The sequence below is a fragment of the Antennarius striatus genome, chromosome 8, assembly GCF_040054535.1.
Source record: "Antennarius striatus isolate MH-2024 chromosome 8, ASM4005453v1, whole genome shotgun sequence".
Classification (NCBI taxonomy): domain Eukaryota; kingdom Metazoa; phylum Chordata; class Actinopteri; order Lophiiformes; family Antennariidae; genus Antennarius; species Antennarius striatus.
The window spans coordinates 5,851,569-5,876,021 of record NC_090783.1 but is presented as its reverse complement, the minus strand read 5'-3'; the positions used below and the strand labels follow the sequence as shown (position 1 = coordinate 5,876,021).

At 41.1% G+C, this 24,453-nt stretch overlaps 1 protein-coding gene across 1 annotated transcript in view; it reads left to right on the top strand.

The window, feature by feature from the left end:
- The window catches only part of cntln (centlein, centrosomal protein), a 77,658-nt gene that overhangs the window by 22,206 nt on the left and 30,999 nt on the right, over positions 1 to 24,453 (top strand). Inside the window, exons 11-16 of the mRNA XM_068321957.1 lie at positions 4,313 to 4,417; positions 7,115 to 7,236; positions 11,405 to 11,521; positions 18,733 to 18,833; positions 21,178 to 21,275; positions 22,068 to 22,564. Coding sequence (XP_068178058.1) covers positions 4,313 to 4,417; positions 7,115 to 7,236; positions 11,405 to 11,521; positions 18,733 to 18,833; positions 21,178 to 21,275; positions 22,068 to 22,564 — 1,040 coding nt within the window. The remainder of the gene's footprint in view (positions 1 to 4,312; positions 4,418 to 7,114; positions 7,237 to 11,404; positions 11,522 to 18,732; positions 18,834 to 21,177; positions 21,276 to 22,067; positions 22,565 to 24,453) is intronic.

Here is a 24,453-nt window from a genome sequence, read left to right as displayed (position 1 = left end):
AATGCATTTTTTAATAACACATTATTTATAGTTCTTTTTGCTTAATCATAATAAATCACCATTAGATTCCACTTACATCAATCCATCACAAACTGACATTGATTTAGTTAGTTTAAGTTTTCAAACTTTTCATCATCTTTGAGCATTTTGAGCGTCCCTCTTTTCCCTATAAGACGAGTAGGAGAGTTATTACAAGTGGGATGGAAGTAAACAAAGCACTGATGGAGGATTAGAACTATGGAGAATCGCTTTCAGGTGTCGACCGCCTCAAAGCCAATGCCGTGTCCTTGTAAAATCTCAGCAAAGCCCAGGGATGTGCTGGCTTCTGCTATTTATTACTATGAAAGTACCCAGTGCTGAGTCCTCTGGTCCCCGGGGCTGGGCAGCAATTGGATTTTAATGTTTCAGATTCCATTTCCTACTTTTTGTCCAGATCTTGACAGTTTTGGAGGGTCTTGAAGGAGCTGGGTAAGAACTGGCCACAGTTTTTTTTTTCAAAGAAAAATGTATGCTAAATTTTATTATATATAAAGATTGCATCTTTCATTATGAACAGTTTTACCATTCCCAACACAGCCTCAAAGCTTCATCAACAAACTCAGCCCTCCCCCTGAATCCTGTGAGGTTAACCTGCTCCAGTTATGCAAGTGGGCTACATCCAGTTTGACCAAACAAGTGGCCCATGGTGAAAGATTTAAAGGGGCAAAAGAAGGAGTCAAGTGGTGGAAAAATTCCACTTTCTGTTCGGGTGACTGCAAAACAGCTCATGACCACTGTTTTTGTATGTCTGAAGTTGGTTAAGCATTATTGGATCAGCCTTATTAGCACAGTCTTCTCACTGTGGACTACTATAGTGTGGGACATGTTGGCGTTGAGCATCTGTGGCTCACCAGTCCCATTGGACCGGAGAAGCATGTTTCCAATGTGTTTAATCATCACTCCATCGCTCTACTGGGATTTTAGCTATGGGGTATTGAGAATCAATCGCAAAATTCCTCTCTTAGTTCCTCTTAGAAGAAAGAAGATCAGCTTGGATCACATTATCTGATCTGTGGTTAAACATGCAGCTGCACAACTTCCCCTTACTTGAACTTGGAGCTCCTGCCCTGTGTAGAGTAAAGGAGCAGTGACAAACTTAAATTCTAATACCCAGCTATTCTGCAGCACATATTTGTCTTTCGTAGCTTTTTTCATAGCTTTAGCTCCTTTTTCATGGATGGATTTTTATGTTTGATTTTTCATGTGCTCTGTGTATATGTTTGCGCCCATACGTTAACATCTCATGTGTACCTGTCTGTCTAAAACTGTCTAATCCTCTGCTTACCTGCATGCACAGTATTTCTATTCACCCAGAAAACTGAACAAGTCCAGCTTTGAGCGCTGCAGACACACACATGACATGCTGCAGCAATCATAAAGAAGCCCATTGATGACAGTGATCCCTCTCCCTGGGAGATGGAGGGAGTGTAAAGAAGAGGTGAAGGGAGGAGGAAGGCAGTTGATGAAATGTTTCTTCCTTGCTTTACAGCCGATAAGACCGACCCTTCAGTAAATAAGAGTTTTACTCCTTCTTACATACAGACTCTTTTTAGATACGGGCCCCGTTCTTCATTTCCCTCTCACTGTACGCCCTCCTCCCTTCCTTTTACATCTCATGTTTGCAGAGCCATTACAGGGTGTGCTGCATGGGTCAGGTCATGGCCACCAACCAGCTGCCGAGCTAATGTAGGCAATGGGCACGTCTTTCTTGGCCTCGTGCTCTTTTTTTTTTCTTTTTTTTTCATCTTTCAAGCCTGACTCATGGAACATTAACAACAAAATCACAACAGAGCGCTACCCACACAAACAGAAGGCATTCATGTGTCTTCTAAATGCATCCAAGTAGATGGGAGAGGACATCTGCCGCAAATCTCAAGTAATTTGTCAGCGTCGTCTTATTCCGCATTCTTTGGAGACAAAGCACACAGCAATTTTTCCTCCTCTAGTTCTTGGTACATGGTGACACTATTGGTAGAAAAATCAGTTTGTGCTTTTCTACATGAAACTAGACAAAGATAGACATCATTAAAGCAGATATAAAATCCCTGTGCATACATACTGCACACAACTTTTTTTTTTGACCAGGGCCTGTTTTGAATGACGATTAAGAACAACTATGTGAACAACGTATGTGCGTTCTATTGGCTGACGGCATCCGGAAGTGCACTCAGTTCTATGAGTCTCAGACTTACGTGAGACACAAAGGTGCTTTAAACAGTCAATAAAAGTGTGGGAAAAGGTAATACAGATAAACGGTGGTTTAATATCAGTATGGGGAGGGTCATAAACCTTTAAAGTACCGTAAATAAAAAGATAAATAGTTTGTTGTTCTATCGCGGAATTTGTTAATCGCATGTGGTTCCTGGAACGCATTAACTGCAAAGAACAAGGGCACACTGTACATGTACATTATCAATCAATGTTTTGATATTTTCTGCTGCATGATATTTGCACCTCACACATATGTGAACTAATATGATTTCCACATCATGAAAAAGCGTAATTGCATTCTTTATAGAGCTTTCATTTTGAAATATTTGCAGGCAAACTGTTATATACTATTGCAGCTAAACAAATTGCATCAAAGATTATTAGTTAAGGGGCGGCACAGTGGCGCAGTAGGTAGAGCTGTCGTCGCACAGCAAGGCGGTTTTGGTTTCAGGTCCCGCTCTGTGCAGAATTTGCATGTTCTCCCCATGTCTGCGTGGGTTCTCTCCAGGTTCTCTGGCTACCTCCCACCTCCAAAAACATGCGCTTCAGGTTAATTGGCCGTTCCAAATTGCCCGTAGGAGTGAGTGTGTGTGTTTGTATGTCTTTGTGTGGCTCCGCGGTGCACTGGCGTGGCACCCGGAGTTTGCCCCTCCTCACGTATTCAGTCAGTTGGGTTATCCTCCAGCTTCCCGTGACCCACCACAGCGGATGAAGCAGTAAGAAGATGAATGAATTATTAGTTAAATTCTAATTCTCTGACAGTTTGAACAATATCAGTCTCATTTATTGACTTGTTGTAGTTTGTGGACTCATGCAACAGAGAACAAAAATAGATCAACATTCCCTTTGTAATAAATATTAATATATGCTACTATACTACAATTTACATTGTGCAGTATCTAACAACGATCCAAGTGAAATCCAAAAGCAAATAATATATTTGGGACAGGTCTTTGCTTCCTGTTGTCCACATCTCAGGTAATTATTAGAGGCCTGTATTTTAATACACCATGTTATTATTTGAGAATGCACAAAACATGAGTTGCTCTTGCGCTGCTTAGTAGGCCCTCATGACATGCTCGCTGCCTTCAGTGGCTGCTACATGTATCATTTTGAATGGACCTGTGGGACCTGTATTATTAAATTGCATTGCTGTTTCTACCAGCACCCACAGGTGTTGTCAAATTAGCCGGGGCTTAAATCTAAAGTTTTATAATTTTAATGGACAGCAAAGCTTGTAACAGCCGTTGGAGCACATTTTTAGAGAGACCGTGCTTATTGATCCACCTTCTTATGCTAATCCTCCTCTCTCCATCGCCTCCTGTACTCATCACCCACTCCAGCCCAAGGACTGTTACACATTTAGTCACATTGCATATTTTAGCCTACCATCTGGTCAGCCCTGCCTGGCACAGCAGGGGGGGCTCATATCCTCTCATATTCATATTCTACTAGCATATTGTTCCCACTGCTTTTCCACTGTGCGGCCCCAGCACTTCTCCACTTCTTTATTTATTTCTACAGAAGAGGCTGGCTAGCAAACTCCCCCCACACAATCGGCAGCTTTACCAGTTGTCCTATCAAGTGTAACCTGGAGGCCCCTGGTAGAGCAATTAGAGCGGCCTCCCTGCCCACCTCTTGTAATGAAGCCCAGCACATTCTGGAATCTATAGCCCCTTTAGTCTCCCCTAATGGGACATCATTATTGTCAAAGAAACAATGTAAATGGAAATGAACATACTCATTAGCCAGTCGTAGGGAGAAACCTTTGCTGCTCTCAGCTTGCAACTCCTGCTTCCAAATACGCACATACAGTCACACAAATCTGAACCTCCTCCTTTCAGGTTTTGCGGACCGCTGCTGCAACGTGGTTCCTCTGGAAACACGTTTGTATGTGTGTGATTCTCTTTGTGTTTATGACAATGTATGTGTTTTACTCGACGTGAGAGAGGAATGGAAATAATTCCATTATTGACATGTGTTCTCTTGGCTTTATACAGATGTTAATTGTTGCACTAGTTTTGACTTCTATGTAGTGAAGTTCTTTGCATACTTCTCCCAGGATACACCTGTGCAACGGTCCAGGTCTCTGTCCCCAGCCAACAGTCGAAGGGGAAGAGGAGTAACACAGAGGATTCAGGACCTTGAAGAGCTGTTGCAGCTGAAGGTGACTATTTAATATGAATTAATATAAAATATTCTCTCATAATCTTTCACATCCTTTAATATATGGATATCCATCTGCTATTTATGTATAACAGCATATCTTTTATTTGATGTTTCCTACTTCATTGTCTTCTCTCTGTCCGTCGTGTTCATCTGGCGCTGTGAGTGCTGTGATTTCAGGATGAGGTGTATTCAGCGGGATGTCGGGGTCCAGCTGATTGTGTGGACCACTCATCGAACCAGTTATTGCTCTCACCGCCATTTCTTTCATAATTGCTACTAGCAGATCCTGGTTCTAGAAAACATCTACGACACTGTCACTGTCTCCGAATGATTCGGTTGCAGAAGTGCTGCAGCTGCCTTCTCTGTGACCTTCTCTTCCAATGTCTTCCACACACATGTACACATACTATGTGTGCACACACAAAATGTGCGTAGGCAGTGAAGCAGCAGGAGAGAAGCTGCTCTGGTGAAAGAAGATGCAGCAAGGTTTTTTTTTTTTTCTTAAACGAATCAGCTTTATTGGTCTTTTAACCTTCACTTGCTCTATGACGTCTTTCTCCCACTATTCTTTATTCCCATGTCTGTGTCCTCCTCCAAATTTCTGTGAGCAAAATACACCAATTTCACCAAATTGGCTTTCCATTGTGTCTGCTGTTTGTTTTGCTGGTTTTTGTTTGTTTCCCTGTTTTTTGTTAATATTATTTGGACTTTCCGTGAAAGCTATTCTTCTCATCTTCTTTCCTTGTCCTTTCCATCTTTCAGGCCAGACACTGACTGAGTTATTCATACAGAGGTCATCTTTCTTTAAACACTCTCCCAGGAATGCATTAAACATAATTTTGTTGTCAGATCTGAAGTGTTCGAATTACATCACTGTCAGACTCCTAGTCAGACTTTAATTTTCAATATTGATTCAGACAACACGCATGACTGTCTTAGGTAATGGTGCTATTTACACAACAGCCAGTTGTGGGGTATTTGCCTAAGAAAGAATCCAATTGGCATCTCAAAGCTGTGACGACATTAATGAAGCTATTAGTTGTAAGCATGATTTAACGCTTGGATGTGGCATTGAGCAGCCTGCCCTTCATCGGTGATAGTTGAGACCTCAGACCCTCCAGTGCAGACCTGCACTGGGTCCAGACCATCGTTCTCCACTTGATCCTATCCGATTCTTTCCAACAGAATGCCTGTCAAATTGGGTACGCCAGTTTGTACCATTGCCACGTTGACCTTAGCAGCTAACAGCAGCAAGCAAACAAACAATTCTCATAATAATGGCCTCTTTTTTCCTTTTTTTTTCACACTTTCAAGTAAACAGTAGCTGTTGCTGTGTAATTATTTTTCAGCTTGAGAACATTCTCAGATGTGTATGCTGGCTGAGGAAGGGGGTGTATTGATCGGTGGGCAAGGGTCTGTGGCCTGATGACCAGAACTGGGCTGCCCAGGGGAAGCTCCATAAGGAGCCTGGGAAGCCATGATGTGGCTAATGCCCTGCCACTTGCACTTCCATTCTGCCTCCCTCCCCTCCATCAGTCAGCCTCAACTCTTCTGTGTCCTTCCCCAGCTTCTAGTTTCAACAGTTAACACTGCCCTGGTCTCGCCCCTTTCATTAGAGCCTTGTTTTTGAGAGGTTGGGGCAGCTTCAAGGGGCCAAGGATATCTTGCAGATGTCCTCTGTGAATAATCCGCACAGGGGAAAATCCATACTTGTCACATTGGCAGTGTGAATGTCCATTTTGTGTGTGTGCGTGTGTGCGTGCGTGTGCGTGTGCATGCATGCACACCTCACCCCCAAGTCTGGTGAATGTTTGTGTGTTCTCTCTGTTCTCTTTGTCCTTGTTAATAATAACGGGTCTGAGGGCTTGCATTTCCCTCTCTGCAGGGCAGCCGTGTCATATCAGCAGTAAACAAGCTCCTTCCCTTCAGAAAGCGCTCGACAACTCTCCCTAGCCCTGGCCACTCAAGCAGAAACCTGTCCTGTACTCTTCCTTTCACTTTCTCACTTGCTTTGCTCTTCTTTTCCTTCTCTTTCTAATTTCTCCATTCTCTCTCTTTCTCTTTCTTCTATTTTCATCAGCTGCCTCTCTCTCTTTCCCTCTCTCTCTCTCTCTCTTTCCCTTTGCTCTTTTTCCGTCTCTGTTTGTCTTGCTCGTTGAAAGTGTTTTCTCAATCGCCCTCGCTGTTAAGGTCAGTGTGATGGGGAGGAGGGGTGCCCCTGACAAGAAAAATCTATATGTTGTCTTCTCCTACTCCTTTAAAGCTGGAGCCCGATCTTGCTGTGTTTTAATAGCTGTCAACAACAGTGTCAGCAACAAACTTGTCGATGCAACCTCTACCAACACAGCTTGTGTTGGTCATCATTTGGTAATGGCACTGAGAGACTTTCTTTCCTGGCTACAGAAACTATGTTGGTCTTCTTTGTGATGTGCGGTCCCATTGACTTGTCATGTAAATTTTGATATTTAACGAGATTTTAGCTGCTCTGTTCTCGTAGTTGTTAGGGGGAAGGCAAAAACAGAAAATAATCTGAAACTGCTGCTTTCTGTCAGCCAAATTCCTTTTAGCTGTAGACCAGTTTAGGTATGTTGATGAAGGTGGTGCTTCCCTCAACTGACTCCCTTTTTCAATTGTAATGTTTTACTTGATATATACAATCTTTGGGTAAAAATATTCCTGTTCTCGTGCCTTCCAGATTGAGGAGAACGAGGAGCTAAGAAGAGCTCATGATAAACGGCATGAACGCCTGTGTCTGATTCAGACCAACTACAGGACAGTTAAAGACCAGCTGAAACTGATGGAGAAATCAAAGTGCTTGTAAGTACACAGCAACAAGCTATTGCGAAACGCAGTAGCCAGAAAATGTGACAAAAAATAAATATTTCACCCTCACAGTTCACAGGATGGAAAACATAAAAACACAGTGGGTCTGCGCATACACAAACTAACTTGGATAACCTTTTTCCTCCCCCCAGAAGTCACTCAGAGGTGTTTCAGAGCACATGCCTTGCCTTGCCTTATGTTAAAAGCTCTTGTGAAATGCTAAAACCTCCTGAAACCACTCACAAATAGTCTTAGGGCCTCATTGCACTCCACATGTTGTCTGACAAGATCTGAGCACTGGATTTGGTAGAGAGGGAGAAATTCCTTCCTTTGCCTTTGAAAAGCTCAGAGGTTTTAAGTCAAGTCAATTTGGGACGTTTTGTGCCAAGCAAGTGTGCGCTCTTCCACGTCTCTTCTCCCTTAGCGTTCATTAGGATGTGAGAGCCAGAGGCTGAAGGTGTCTGGTCCTGGGGGGATGCAAGGTGTTTGAGAAGGCCTGTGGAGGGAGATGGGGTAGGTAGGGGGGCGATGGGCTTTTCTTTTTTTTTCTTTTTTTTGCTTCGACCTGTTATCTTCACCAGAAACCAGAGGATTTTTACACAAAGAGGAAAACGTGCTGGAAAATGTCATTAATAGAAAGGTTGTTCTCTCCATTGTCTCCTTCAGTCTTTTCCCATTTTCCTGTCTCTGTTTTTTCTCTTCAACTGCACCACTTAGTCCATTTTAAAATGGAACTAAAGGTGCATATGGTCGGTGACTGTGCAGGAGCAAATTGTTGACCCCCTCAGCTGTTTTCTCTCTGGGTTAATTAAAGAAAACAGCAGTGCAATGTGAGCCCGTGTGAAAATGGAGTGAGGGGAGAGAGCGTGTTCAGTGCTAGGCTCGACTTGGCTCATGTCAGCTCAGTGCGGCTCAACAGCATGTGTCTGAGAAAGTGGGAACAAAGACAGAGAGATGTAGAGAGAGAGAACTCTCAGAGCTAACAGCAGTTGTGCTGCTGTTATACATTGTATAAGGTAATTAAGTAAGTGTTTGATTTTGGCAAAACAATTCACTTTTGTGATAAGAAAACATGTATATCAAATAAGACACGTAATAAACAAACTGGGCTGTACCTAACAGAAAAAAACAAAAAAAACAAAACAAAGGGGACTCAGAAATTCATAATAAGTTGTTATTATCCATGTTAGTCCATCTGTATTTCATGAGTCATGACTGATTTGACACAAAATTGATGCGATAGGCAGCTTTGCCCTTTTCAGTCAGAGCCCTCCATGGCACCAGCCAGTCACTCAATGTTATGATCCTGGCATTCATTTGGCATTAGACCCCATCCTTAAATAGCTGTTAAACCTACTGGGATAATGCCAGCCTGAATGAGAGACAATAGAAAATGACTTAAATAGTCCCATTAGTGCTTGGAAATCAGGGCCCTAACAAGTCAGCGGGGATAGGCATCGAGTCTCATTGCATTTCGAGCTTGTTAGGGAGTTCTTTTGTAGCTTCCATGCTGTGTTGTTGCCTTTTTGGTAAGATTGGGGGGATTTACGGTCAGGACAAAAAGATAACACTCTGATGTGCCTCGGTCCTTACCTGCTAAAAACATATGCCTGTACTTACAAATATTACAGTTTATATACACAGCATGTGCCAAATAAAATCCATTCATGTGAGGTTAAAGTACTTTTTTCAGAACCTACTACTTTTTAATTTCCTTCATTTCAGTCTTCACCTCTCACTCATTTACTTTCTTATTACCTCAGAAGATGAATGCAATGAATTAGACAATTGTCGACTGTGCAGCAAGCTGCTGAGTGACATCATCGCTGGATGTGATAGCCAGTCCCTGCCTGGATAGAACTACAAGCCAATCGCAAGGCTGAAGAATACTCATCAGCATGCAGGCGGTGAGCGGTTGGCCAGTCCCAATCCACCCTGCCATTCACCATTACCACCAATTTTCCCAAAATGGCATGAAGGAGAAGGAGAAGAAAAAAAAAAGAAAAAAGAAGAAAAAACTTCTTATTTATATTAGTAAAGGGAAACATTTTTTAATCAGACTGGGGATGATGAGGGTGAGCAAATAAAATTAAAGGTTATTAAAGCATCCGTACTCTGATCAAAGTTGCGCCCATAAACAGATTCCCCCTGAATCAGAGCAATTAGCCGCAGCGGTGTGGAAAAGTTCTCTCTATTTCCTCCTGCTTAATAATGGAAACTAGGATACCATTGGGGCGGAAGCACTGAGGCCTGAAGAAGATAGCTCTCTCATGGCTACATGTTCAGCTTTTAGGCCCACTGTAAACAAATTAAAATGTATAAAGCTTTAACATGACTTAAAGCTTCATACACCTTTCATAATACAGTTGATGCACTACATACCTAAAAATCACTCAGAGACAATGCAGACATTGCTGTGGGTAAATATCATGTTCTATTACAACTCCAAGTAGTGTGAACATACTCAAAGTGAATCAGCTGTGTGATTGCAGAACTGAAAGTCTATCAATCTCTCTGTCTATACAGTGAGATTATCTATATCTCTAAGAAGCTTTGCACTCTGGGAAACTAACCCGAGCCCACTGAAAGCTCTCGTGTACACTCACACACATGCACTATGAATACATTCAAGGGCTACAAATTGCTCACAGGGGCATTAGCTGTATTAAATGAAAACATTTGCCGTTCCTTAGTAGCCTCCACCTCCCAGGCACCAGGCTTTAACTAGTATTAGTGTAGCATGGCTGTGTCTACATAGCCAATAATGACTACAGGAAGAAGAGCTCTGTACAATAGCAGGAACCCTCACAATCCATTTCCACACCTTTACCTCATTGATTGATTAAAAAAAATTGAATGGAATTCAACCCTCTACCAAGGTCTAACTTAACTTTTAATTCAGTACAGCCACTTTTACACTCATAGTCCTGGGATTATAATTTAAGATTACTTGTGTAAAATAACCAACCATTTAAATCTTGTAGATTGGGTTTTTGATTTGGATTCACATCAAATTGCAGACTATCTTCCATTTGATCAGTATCCACACATTGTTCTCTATTCCGCGCTGCACTGATGTTATGAGTGTCCCCGGACCTCCGTGACCTGCGAAAGAAGAAGTTGATAAGAAAATGAATTAATGTTCCCTGGGAAATTAAAGCAAATACTACATTGAAAACTTTACTCTTACTTGTGAAAAAAAAAACCAGAAAAAAAGATCTGCATCTTTATCCAAAGTTGTCTCCAACTGTAGTGTTGTGTATTCTGACTAAAAACACATCCTCTGAACTAATTGCATGAAAGTCCTTTCAGTATTTTTTGTAATCCTGTTGACGGACTCTCTTTGAAAGAGGCGAGAAGATTTCATATACATGGCAGTGTATGTGCATGGGATATAATCCACTACTCATGCTGCTCTGCTGCTTTTGCCTTTCACTAAAATTTTTAATTTGAAAAGTAAAGCTTAATTGTGGTATGTTGGACCAAGACAGTGTGATGAATTGTGCGTGCAGACATGCAGTTTGAACCAGCAGGGTGTGTGTCTGGGGGGCAGCCATTGAGCATAAAGTGTCATTAAGAATTCATAAGTGAGGTGTAGACATTTGAATGACCTTGTTTGTGAGTTCTTCTGCCATTATTTACATTTACACGGTACACGGGGAATCATCCACCGCACTGCCACGCGGGCAATGCCCAGGGCTCGAAGAAACGCACGTATGTGTGTACATGATTTACCGCTGAAAACTCAACGACGTGTCAAGGCTTCTCATTTGAATACTGTCAAAGATGGCTGAATACCAGAAGCACAGTGAGACAAAGGGGTCTTACCACCCCATGTGAAACGACCACAGGCAGCAAGGTGTTAAGGTGTTGCACACACAAACATTTTCCATTGCCAGTTTTATGCTGTCTGTGTATGTGTGAGGCAGTCTATGAAAGTTTTATGTATGCCTTCCAGTGTGTGTGTGTGTGTGTGTGTGTGTGTGTGTGTGTGTGTGCATTTGTGTGTGTATGTACAGACATGTATGTACACACATACGTGTCTGTACATCTATGTATATACATATATTTGTGTGTGTGTGTATAATGTAATATTGTATGTGTGTGTGTGTGTGTGTGTGTGTGTGTGTGTGTGTGTGTGTGTGTGTGTGTGTGAGACTAGGCCAAATGGAAAGCCACAGCGTGCAGAACCATGGCAGCTGAGGCAAGAAAGCAGCGATGCAGTGTGGAATGAGCTGGCCTACTGGAAAAACCTCACAAGGAAGCTCTCTGATAAAAAGTAAGTCGCCTGCTGTCCAAGTTGATAGAACCATCAGTGGCCCCGTGAGGGTGTATACACAAATTAGCTCAAAAGTATCACATGTGCTCACACACTGACATGCTCTCCCACTGTCCCTTCTTCTTTGTGGGTGTTAAAATTTGAATGTGCCCTTCCCAACTTCACAGCATCCACCTAGACCTCCACATCATTACCAGCCAGCGGGGGCCAAAGTGTGATCATTAGACTCTGGCCTCATTTGTAAAATTGGCTGTCCAAAAATTCACACATAGGCAGTAAAATTACATTTTCAGAATCCCTGGCTATGTCTTTGTGAAATAATTGCACTTTTAATTGAACATTTATCCCAAATGGTTGTCCTGTTGCTAGTGTAATTAAGTGAGTGTCAATGTGTCAATGAAATATTTTACAGTTTACATAATCTGTAAACTGTAGCGCTGTTACATCCTCAACTGTACATATAGTTTGAAAAGAGGCTTTTTTTTTGTAATCACAATTTGACATTTCTGCAAGAGGTACTTCATTTTCTGTTTTTTTATTTTACTTTGGATATTCCTCTTCCTACCTTCATTTTTCTTGTCTTTGTCTTCTAATCTGTGTCTGGGTGTAGTATAGACATTGTCTCGTTTGATCTTGAGAAGCCCCTGAAACACTGACCCTCTGTGATGCTACACAAAGCTTGGCCTAAAGCCACAATCTTTCTATGTCCTCTCCTCTTGCCTTCACCTCTCCTCACCTCTTCCCTCCTCTATCCTATGCCTCTGTTCCCTCCTCTACTGCTGTTCCTACTTGTCTTCCCAGTTGCCTCCCTCTGGCCCTCTGTGATGCTGCAGTAAGCTGAGGCCAGAATTCTGGTACTTGCCCACCACCCCCTCAACCGATTTCCCCTCTGCTCACCCCCCTGCCCTGTCCTCCTAATCCCAGCTGAGCTCATTATGATATAGCCCGGCTGCCTCTCTCCAAGACTGAGCTGTCTGAGCTAATTACAGGCTAGCAGCCCTAGTGCCGCCGATGCTGCCTGTTAAGGGATGTCCATCCGCCTGCCTGCCTTCCTGGCCACGAATGAAGCTGAGCAGGGTGAAGTGCTGGATAGTCTGGGGGCGGGGGCGGGGGGGTATCGAGCTACAGTGAACACGCAAGGTCCTTGGCACTGACCTGCAGAGAAACCATCAGGGATGGAGAGTGGCTGGCCTCTTTCTTTGCTGTGTAACTGGCCTCTCCTCCGGGATTAGCGTAGATCCCCTTCATGTGCCCCCTGACCAGCTCCACCTCACCTGCTTCATTCCTGCCCCTGAGGCCCCGAGGCTCCTTACCCGGGTGGCTCCTGTAAAGTAAACTTGGTTGAGGTCTTGCTCTTTAAAAAAAACTCCAAGTTCCAGGACACACATGTGCACAGGCATATAGCGTATCTTTTTCATTAGTGTACTCTTTTTGTCATAAGAAACTATAACTGCAGTGCTCACTCTGTACTATAATATGTCCCCATACAAAGTATGAAGTTCAAGTGTTTCGTATTACATTTTTAGACACACTAAAGATATTAAAAGAAATTTTCAGTTCACTAAATGACAGGAAGAATAGAATTTTGTTTGCATTCAGTGGCTGCTCATAAGCTCAGTATCAATGAATTGATGGCGAGACGTTGGAGATGGCAGTGTTGTTTTACTGTCGTGTTACAGACACATTTCGGGAAAGCGGTACTTAAAAATTTTTAATATCTTTTTACCAACTTTCTATGTAAATATCTTATGTTACAAAACCTCAGTACCTGTAGCTTACAGACAGCATGACCTACATTAGTGTTTTTCTTTTAAAATTTAGATGCTTATATTATGTGCACTCAATAGTCTGGGAATGACAGTTATTTGATTAAATTCAATAAATTATGATGAGAGTGAAGTTTATCACATAATGTTTTGCAATCTATGGAGAATTCAACTTCATAGCTAGCTGGAGATATGCTAACAATAGATGAAGAACTGGAGGACTTTGAATAAGATACATCCTTCAACTTTGTTGTTTTGACATCTTAAATGTTTCACCAGCTTTTTACTTTGTATTCTGAATATTGCAGTGTTGCCTGACTGGAGTTTTACGTCATGGCGCCACATATTGATGACCCCATTTGACTTGATCATTGATCTGAGTTGCTATGACATGGACAAGCAATAGTTGTTTCACACTTTCTGAGCCCAGACATTTGGCATCAATTGATAAAAAGTGAATCAACTGGATAACGCCAACATAATTTGTTGGTGCCCATAGAAGTATCCACACTGTAAATTATCCATGAAGTTGAGTTTTTAGGATTGTGGACACAGCCAAGGTAACACAGCTTTACTCCCCTGCAATGCAAATCTCTATCAGGAGGCAGCAGAAAAGGCAAAAGTGTGCTATTCAGTGTTACATCAGTAGGAGATTGTGGAAGCATAACAGCCAAGGAACTCTTGGGGCAAGTAGTTGCAGCTTGTTATTCTGTTGACCATATTATAATGATTGTACTTGTGAAGGTTATGCTTGATGTGTGTTCAAAATTATTCACTAATGGCTAATTAGCTCTTGGCAGCAGAGAAATTTAGGACCAAATAAAGGCCCCTTATAAAGCTTTAAATGTCTAGTGGCTGGCTTTAAAGGAGAGTCTATGTTAAACCTCTCCATTTGTCTCTCATTTTGTCTTCCTCATTTTCATATTTTCATTTGCACAGATGCTCCCTATCATCTCCTCCAAAAGCATCACTTGTAAAACACTGTCTTGAGGCCCAAATGACCATTTCCCAGAATGAATATTGCTGGGATAACTCCTGCACAGTAGGTGCCCTCAGTGTTAAGAGAAGGTTATGGAGCACAGGCCCCCTCTATTTGCACCTTGATTATAGGACGAAATTGACTTCTTTTATTCATGAAATTTGTTGTAAAAAATAATACCAAAAAAAATACCAAAGAAGCTAGGGCTGACAACCTTAACTCAAGACCAGATTATTATAAAATGCAGCTTATTGACAATTCAACCATTTAATAAAAACAATTGTAACCAGACCTGCTAAAGTGCATTTAATCCACATTGAACCCATTCATTTCAATCACCTTTCATGTTATTAACAGAGAATCCAGTCTGAATTGTAGTTAATATTCACTAATATAATTATAAATCAGTCAGTCAGTCATCTTCAGATTACCACCGCTATACCCGCCGCAGCAGGTCACGGGGAGCCTATCTCAGCGGCATTGGGCATGTGACAGGGGACACTCCGGGCACGACGCCAGTGCACCGCAGATAATTATAAGTGATTTTTTTTAATACCCCATTAAGAGGTATTGGAGTTTGAACACCAGCACTATTTACTGTGCTGTGATTTAAAGGAAGAAAAGAACCATCTGCACGATTATTCATGTTCAGGATTGTGTATCAGAACTGATTTTAAAAACGTTTTTTACATAGTACGGTTAGCATGTAAAATGCACATTAGGCGCATCTAAATTTAAAAAGTTACATGCCCAGGAGGACTGGTATCTTGATTATAAGCTCGATGGAATTGATGCTAACCCTCTCATTAAACTTTATTTGATGGTATGGGGTAGTCCTGTTTTCATTATGTAGTTATCAAACAATCCTACAACTGAAATAGCTTGTTCTTTATGGACACATTTCATCGTGCAAAAAGAAAATCTGACATGGTACATTTAACCCTTTCATTTATCATTTAGTTGCAAGCTGGAATGCTTTCCAGGTAAAAGGGTAAACTATGGGTGATTTTTTTTAACTGAGGTTTCCTTACGGTTGTTCTTGATGGCTGTTAAGCATCTACGGACAGGGTGGGCTACAAAATTCACAGTGGGATCGTTCTATCTGCCTCATTATGCATCTCTTCACAGCACTCCATGTCCATGCTTGTTAATTGTTGTTAAAGATCTACTGCTATAAAGAGGCAGGAATTACTTGGCTTCATAAACAGAATAAACACTTGCAGTGCACCCTCAAACACAAGATGCTGCGCTCAAGATGACATCAAAGCCCAAATTAGCCAGCGATTACTGTGGAAAAACCCTTTGAGATCATCTACAGTGCAGCAGCAGTGAACGCTCCTCCGTAGAGAGTGACCATTATGGACTTGAACCTCCCCAGTAAGCGACATTGACTCTAATTAAGTTTAATAAAGTTTACCCTGATGGTCCTCAGATTCTTTCTTTTTTTTCTCTCGTTTCATCTTGATTTGCTTAAAGGTATTGGAAGTAATGAGAATCTTTTGCCCCCTGGATAAGGGCCGGTTGTAGTAGGGACACATTTGTTCATGCAGACACATACAAACAGAATGTTCTATGTATGTTTTTGAATCCATCAACTATGTTTTTCCCTTCCCTTAATTATTTACTGGATTGATTATTGGTATTTATTGTGATACAAGCTTCAGTGCAAAAGTTTTAGTCTCACTTACATCATAAAAACATAAAACTCAAGGCTAAACTATGCAGTTATCTAAAAAAGAAAGCGCATCAGGTAACGAATATTCCCTATACATTTCTTTTCATAAATAAAATGGACATGGATTTTCATTTATGTTTTGCACAGAACTTCTCTTATTCAGGTTATTATGATAATGTTTTATTTCGTGTGAGGATTCACTGCAGTATCACTGCACTTGAACCAGGGATGTCGTGACCTGTGATCCAAGAACCTAATACTCTAAGATGCACTGTTGCTGTTCCTGTTGCATCATCTACAGCTAAAATACAGCACTGAGTCACATACTCTTCACCAGTGGCCATTTCTACCGACAGAAATTGCTTATTCACCCAAGCTACCTCCATAAATGACAACCCTCCCAGCTGTGATGAACTGCAGGTGACAGACAGCCACTCCATAACCTATAACACAAATATATTTTTAAAATCAAGATTCTTTCCTCAGTGATAAATATACTTTCTTACCACATTCTCTGCTCTTACTGTGTATTTTCACGTTCTGAGCAACAAGCCATCAGGAGACTACTATGTCAAAACAGAATGGCTACAGATGATGCTGTACTGTCCACCCCTGTGGATGGAGTCTGTCAGTTTGTGCTCTAAGCTGTGTGACATGCAACTCAGGCAATGACAAGACCAAATGCCTTGGAGTGGATAGCTTAAGGCTGACTTTCTAGTGCTGCACGAGAGAGAAAATATTCTCAAAAACTTGGCCAAACATGAGAAACAAGCTAAAATTTCAGACTACATCCAAATGAAACAACTGTCTCTTGCCTTTAGCTTGTTATTGGCCAATAAAGTGTTTTGCTTTGACTCCCACTGTGATATTCTACTGTGGATATTCTACAGTTAAGAAGGAATTGTAAATTGTTGAGCCAGCTAAATTTGACATGTTTGAAACGTGTTTTTCTTTTCAGACGGATTGTCAGAGGGTCTGGTATTTGTTGCAGGTGAACGCAGCATTAAAATGATGCAGGTATACAACAGTTCCTTTAGTATAACCATTAACATTTTTTTGTTTTTAACGTTAAGGAAGAAAGACAAAAAACAGACACTGTTTCAGTTACGAGAGTTAACATATTTGCTAATAGAGTAAATATTATAAATGTGAGTGTCCATAAATTGTGTAACTAAAGGACAAATTTTCCATAGTTGATTAAACAAACCAAATTTACTGACGAGTATTATTTTAGATGTGTGGTTTTAAAACCAAAGCAGCTGTGGCAAAAATAGAACATTGGTCAATTCAGACAATTATGAAGTACAAATGGGCCCTCAGATATGAAAGATTAATTGTTTGATTTTTATTTTGTTTTTTTTACTTTTGTCAAATTAGCAAAGCAAGTATTGATTGTGAGTCAGAAAATGTTCTTATTACTGTTGTAACACCCCCTAGCTCCGCTAATTTCCTGTCTGCGGTGCACACTGCAATGACTGAGGGCGATGAAATGAGAATGCAATAGTCCTCCATCTCTGCAATGATATGATGTGAAACTGGAGGCCCCTGACCAATGAACTCTATGTGCAATCTAATCCCGTCTCCATCCAAGAAAGTATGCATATCCTTCAACAAAATTGAATGTTTTGCATATGAACTTTGGTTTAGCGTCAATACCATCAGCATCTGAAAATGCATAAAAGAGAAACATGAGATGGAACCGGCTCCCTACACATACTGCATATTTCAGCTCATTTGTCCCATTAACAGCCTGGACACTCATCGACTTGAGTTCATTTATGGAGGAAAATCTATAGAGGAACGACACGTATCCATCTGCTTCCTCACCCTCCCTCAGGGAGAGTCATTTGTGTAGTTATTTAAGCTGTGGTCAGCCATTAGACCAGTCCTCTACTGGTCTGTGTAGGCTAAAAAGCTAATTACTTTCCTTCCCTGTACACTGGTGATAACTTTTCCAAAGTCAATTTCTTGGCATATGCATGGAAAAAACCTCTTCTTTGATTGCGCGAAATGAGACTGGTCAAAACAGGTATCCGTCTTGAGTTAATTGCCATGATGCTTGTCATACTGGAGCCACAAATGCCGCGTTCCTCCTCAAAGTCTTCAGAGTATACCACACGTAACGCTCCAACAGAACACCTTAAGAAGTCAGTCAGAAGGAAGACCTACTGTTGTAATGAGGTTAACTCAGGGAAGAATGCCACTACAGTAGAAGAAGCTTGTTTCTGGTGTTTCTCCCTCTCTGTGGAGCAGAGGGGAGGGAAATTAGGTGTGTGTTTCAGGTATGGTTCTCTCAGTGGACTTCTGTGTATCCTCAGTAGACTTTAGTTGGGGTCCTAATAATAACTTGAAAGTGCAAAGTCTCGAGCATGGCTCCACATAATTAGCCTTTAGCAGGAATCAAGCTAATTGCAGAGAGGTAATTGTGCACACTTTCCAGTCTGTTACACACTCATACACAGACACCACACACAGACACACACTGTACTTCCCTACGTTAGCTTTTCATGTTGCTTGTCACTTTGATTTTCAGATAAATTAAAAAGCATTTTAATTAGTTGATTTTTTCACCATGCTGTCTTTTCTTTTGGAGAGAGTAAGCCAGCGAACAAGTTAAAATAATAAATGTTTCTAATGTAATTGAGTCCACATTAGAATCCAGAGAGATATTTGTGGAGATTTAAAAGATTCTCATTATACTGTACAATGATTGTTATTCTATTCGTACCTGAAGAAGAGTAGATTTGAATAAACAGCTGTGTGAAGAAAAGTTCATCATGTTTATGTGCAGAGCCGGCCTGGAGGAGGAGATAGATGTGATGCGAGTCCAGGCTGCTATGGACCGGGCCACCGTGAAGGAGCTCCGTTTGTGTCTCGACATTGAACATCAAGGTGATCCTTTTATAACCTTATATTGGTTTTTACTGTTTTGTTTTTTTGTTTGTTTTATTTTACCAGACAAAAAAAAAATCACAATTTAATGTATCCAGTCATTTTTGTCTTTCTTTCTTTTTGCTGGTCTCAAAATATTTGGCTTAAATTGAATTGATCCTTGAAATGCACTGGATACATACACAAGGATGTTGCCACAGGCTTAAGTACAAAGGTAAAAACAATTGAAGTATTACCTGTAATGGGAAAGTAGACATGTTTAACTTGACAGCACCTTTAAGCTATCCTCTTACCTCTGGGCAAATGTGCATTAGTGAACAGAATTAATAAGACAACTCCCAGTGGGATGAATGAGACAACTCAATTAAGACTTGATCAACTCTTTACAAATTGATTGGTAGATCAAGTGGTGTTCATCTTGTCTGCATATATTATTCCCAACATAAAATGAACATCACATTTAATCCAATCTTCAACCTTTTGTCAGACACTGACCATCACAGCTGCTGCCCTTAATTAACTAGTTCGATAACAAGTCTGTCCTGGATCACTTTAATTTTCCTCAATTCCAATCATTGTGTCTGTTGGAGTTGCACATATGTGATTTATAGTGAAGAATGTCACTAATTAAAATGCTGGATCCTCTCTGGCTTGACAGTGCAGTTAGGAGTTGTGGAAGATAATCTCCTTCAAAAGGAAATGTTTAATTTTAAATAATGTCAAACAGATAATTTAAATTAAATCTTATTTGTATATTTTACCTCACAAATATGTTCTATTTCTTTTTTTAATACTCAAAAGCCTTGAGTGTAGATTTGCCAAATGTTTTCCCCAAAACTACCGTTTTTGACATGTTGCTAGTAATACGAGAGCTTTATTCACTTTATTCACGTTCCTGAGCATTACTCATTATTTTTAAATTACTGGTTTATAACATTTACAATACATATTAATAATATATATTATTAATATATAATAATATATATTATTAATAATAATACATTTATTCAACCATGAATAAATGTATTATTATTACAAAAAAATTGGAAATGGTCACAAAATTTGTGCTCTGAAGAACTTCTGTGATCCAATCAAAGGGGTGGAGGGTTGAAGTGCTTATGCCAGGATCACACTAACGAAAGACAGCAGATGAAAGGAGCAGGATCTCTGTGCTACAACCCATGAGGAGACCTGGGAGGAACGTTAATATATGCTGTCGTGCCAGGACCTCCTCCAACAGTGGGTGACTAGGGAGCCACCATGTCTTCTTATCAAGGTGCTGAGGTGCCAACTCCCAAGCCACCACTGCTGGAGCTGGATAATTATCCCCCAGCCTGGTTATGTATCAAGTGAACCCAGCAGCCCTCCTGTCCTGTTTGGGACTATGTTTGATTGAATGTGACATGCTGGGGAGACAAAAGAGCAGGCTAATTTAAAGTAACAAACTTCCTTGGGCAAAGCATCAAATGCAAAGCAAGGTAGCAGCACCACCTTGAAATATAATACTCTCTTTCAGTGGCGTCTTCTAACTCACTCTTCATAAAGATCAACTGACCTAAAAAATCACGGTCTTGAATATTTAATGTTTCCAGTCTCATTGTACAAATCATTTGTTGTCATGAATGTTTAACAGGAGATAATGAAAGACAGAAAGTTTTGTATTGTTTTGTGTTTCATTGAGCAGAGACCTTGTTACATTTACATGTGTATGTTTGGTGTCAAAGAGTGACACCGAGGCTTATTGAATTGTACGTGCACACGTGAATATGTGTGCATCAGATCCCCTGGCGTTTTGACTTCTCCTTCCATTCTGCTGTTATCATAAAGCCTACATCATGTGTTTGCCAAGGCTACTATTGAAATTCTCAAAATAAAGCAGCGTGTTAGTCTGTGGAGATTAGTTATCCTCTGGGAGAACATAGTGGACTACAAAGAACTGCAGCCTGGGGCTGTGTGTCCGCAAGGGATTCAAGCACTTCTCAACGTTTGTTTAAGATCCCCTGAGAGAGGTTGCATATAGCATGTACTAGTGTGTACTTTCCAGTGCTGTTTTCCCATTTCCGTGTGGACTAGCGAATAAACGGAAGGGGGAAAATTCTGATAAGACTTTAGAGTCAAGAGGAAATAGTAATGAAAATTCAACTTGCCATGAAAACAGCATTAGTGAATCTGTGTTCTCTCTGATTTGATTGACAAAGGAAAAGAGGGGAAACTGGACCTTAAGAGGGAAATTAGAATTTAGTAATGCTAATTGAACTAATGTACCCTTTTTATAATTCTTTTGATTGAGCATCCTGTCTTTGACACCTCATGTCACAATAATAAGCTTTGTTCCCCTTTACAGAATTGCTTCACAAAGTGGTGGAGGAGCATCAGGTCAAAAGCAGCACTCCGAAAAAGCTTTCCATTTCTTCAAAGCGAATGGAACAGTCATTTAAAAAGGTACAGCACCATGCCATCACTAAGTGTTCTTTGTCATTCCCAATGAAAGAAAACCGACAGAGACGTAACTAAGCACAATACCAATTACGTTTCAGTCTATCAAGAATGATTCAGAAACGCTTTCAGTCTTTGGAGGAATGGACATGTTGTCATTTCACAGGTGAAATAAAAAATCTGCAAATAACTGTAGGGGTAGATAACAGTAGTTATGCCAGAAAACATGAGATATTTGGCATAAATTTTGTATCAGAGCAGTCAATAGGTGTGTTTATACACACATGCTTTTAAACTTCCGCTTGCATGTGTCTACATGCTACACCCCCCTCCCCCCCTTCTGCTTTCACAGCAGTAAATCATCAAGGGCGGGGGTAAGCGTCTAATTTTGTTTGAAAGCTACCAGGCTTCACCAGCAGGCAGGGTGAGAGCCAAATAAAAGGAAAGAATTGCCTGGAGGCACAAACCCAGCAGGCATCCACGCTTCTCTTAAAGAGTCTCCACCAAAGGTCTTACAAATAGACTAAGTGCTTTTGGTCGCTACCTAGTTGGGTGATCAGAGTGAGTTGGTGCCACTCAGATGTCCATAGCCTTGCCAGGTTGGGGAGTGGAGTGCTGCTCCCCTGATTTGTTCAGTCATACATATAATATGGAAACCCACTGTGTGCCCCACAGGTATAAATCAAGAATGGACCGATCTAACGAAAACGATTCACTAGTCATTTTTTTTATTGTGAAAACGACAATGAGCAAAGAAAAACATTTTGCCATTGAGGGACATATCTCTGATTTCTTTAGATTGAACAGCTGGAGCGGAGGATGATGTCCCTGGAAGAAGAGACAGAGAGACTCAGAAAAGAGAAAGATATGCTTCTTGCAACCAAGGCAGACTTGGCTAACAACTGCTGCAGACTCAAAGCTACACTCGATCATTTGCAAGCCCAAGAAGCGGTCCGTGAAGTCGCAGCCCATGTCCAGGCAGAGCGGCATCATAGCGAGATTTTGGCCTTGGAAACACAGCTGACCACCTCTCACAAAGAGACTACCAAGCTTCAACATCAGTTGCTGAAACTGAGACAGGAACTAGGGATCCTCAGAGCAGCCAAGGACTTCTACAAGAACAGGACAGGAAGGTCAAAGAGCAACGTCAGCAACAAGACCAAATTTAAAACAAGACTCCGAGTTACAGCGCATCGGCAAAGCCCCCAAACAGTCAGCCCCAGTCAAGCCATGAGCTGGCAAGGCCTCAACCAGAGTTCGGCAAAGGACGAGTGGGAGGACATGAGTGCAGACAGGTAATGATAGATGCACTTATACTTATTGCCTGCGTCCTCATTATTTTGGGTGGAAAGGTTTGGCTGGCCAGATAGTGAGGGTACCATGCAGCGACGAGAGGGCAATGTGCATATGCAAAGCATAAAAAGAAAGAAGACAGAAAAAGGGTGATTGTATTCCATCATCTGTCTAGTTGATATTCAGAACCCAAAAGAAGAATTCAAGAAGGAATGATAGAGAGAAGGAAAGAGGAGGGGTAAACTACTGTCAGATCCTTTTGAAATATCCTGGGATGCCTTGCTTGGAGCTTATTGACTGAAATTTGCATGCAGATATAGCCACCTCTCCACACAAAGTTGAACCAATGCCAGAAAAGCCCAGGGATAAGGGGGCCGCCAAAGTCTTGATACCTCGCAGTGATAACATTTTCATGCACTAGTCACGCTACCCCGAAATTGACAGTTTGGCAGTTTGATTTAATTTACTGGTCCTTTGCATATTCACTAAACCCCCCTTGACAGCGCTAAGGATCCCCCTGCAATTGCCATGCCCCCCTACCCAGCTTCTCCGTTCTTACACATGCACAAATCCACACACACACACACACACACACTCACACAACATACATACATAGAAGAGAATCCCAACTTGCATATAGTTATGTTCGTTATCTTGGGGCATGCAAATTCACAAATGTGTGTGTGCAACTCTTATTTCCTCCATCCATCCCTTAACACCTTTAAAAGACACACACAGACCCCAAACACATAAACAAACACATGGACTCTCATACATACACACATTTTCTTTCCATCTTAACCCACCTTCATCTTTCTTGCCTCTTCTTAATTTAGTTAGATACATTTTAAATGACCCTACTTGGCTAAGTACCAGATGTCTAAAAGCTGTTTAACTCCCTATAAATTAAGAACCACCGGCAGTAATTATTTCATGTATGTTTTATGCAAAAAAGCCACTAAACTAACTTTGGTTGAGTGATGGTCAAATATATTTTATTTCAAACACCATCACTGATATTTATTTCCCTTCAACTTCTCTCCCTTATCCTTATCTCAGTCTATTCTCTCTTTTGCTCGGACCTACTAACTCGCCATCTAGCTAATTCATCAGGCTGTAATCCACCCCCATCTCTGTCCGCATGAGGCCCTTTAACAGGGACTGGATGCAGCTATGCCTTGCTTTCCTAATGCCTCTCCATGTGGCTAATAAGCAGCAGTCTAATATACGCTTTACCTGAGAGGGAGATCTAAGTGGATTTGTGAAGGACGAGATGTTTTCTTATTTAAGCAGCTGTCAACTGATTTGTAAGTGTAAAGCCCGCCGTGTCTTTTATTTTATATTGGTCTTCTTGAGCACTATGGTCATAGACATAATTTTCCCGTGTGAGGAGTTTGGGGTCCTAACAGTAACAAATACAGATATCAGAATAATTAAGGCCAGCACCAAGTCTTTGTTTTGTTCCCCCTCCTTTTTATCACCGCTTCTGGCTTCCTCTCAAGTCTTGAGTTTCTGGAGGCATCTGAACATGTTGTGCAGATCAACAGTTTTGGTAGGGAGTAGGACAGAATGACAGCTTTTTCTCATGGACAATATCACAGGCAAAAATATTGCATTGTACTGTTAGTAGGAATGAATACGTAAACTACATCACAGGGGGATGACAAATATTAATCCAGGCAAAAACAGCTCTAAGAGTCTTGGCCTGAGTTTTGGCCCCTCATCAAGGCTGTTTGACACTTCGCTTGTTTTTTGGACATTAGAATACATCTCCACTCTTCAGTGACCACTTGTGGTCTGATTTCACTTCACCACTTTGTAAGGAAATGACCACGCACTTATTTTGCAACTTTGCGAAGACCAAATGTTTTGTTTTTGTTTTTGACCTGAG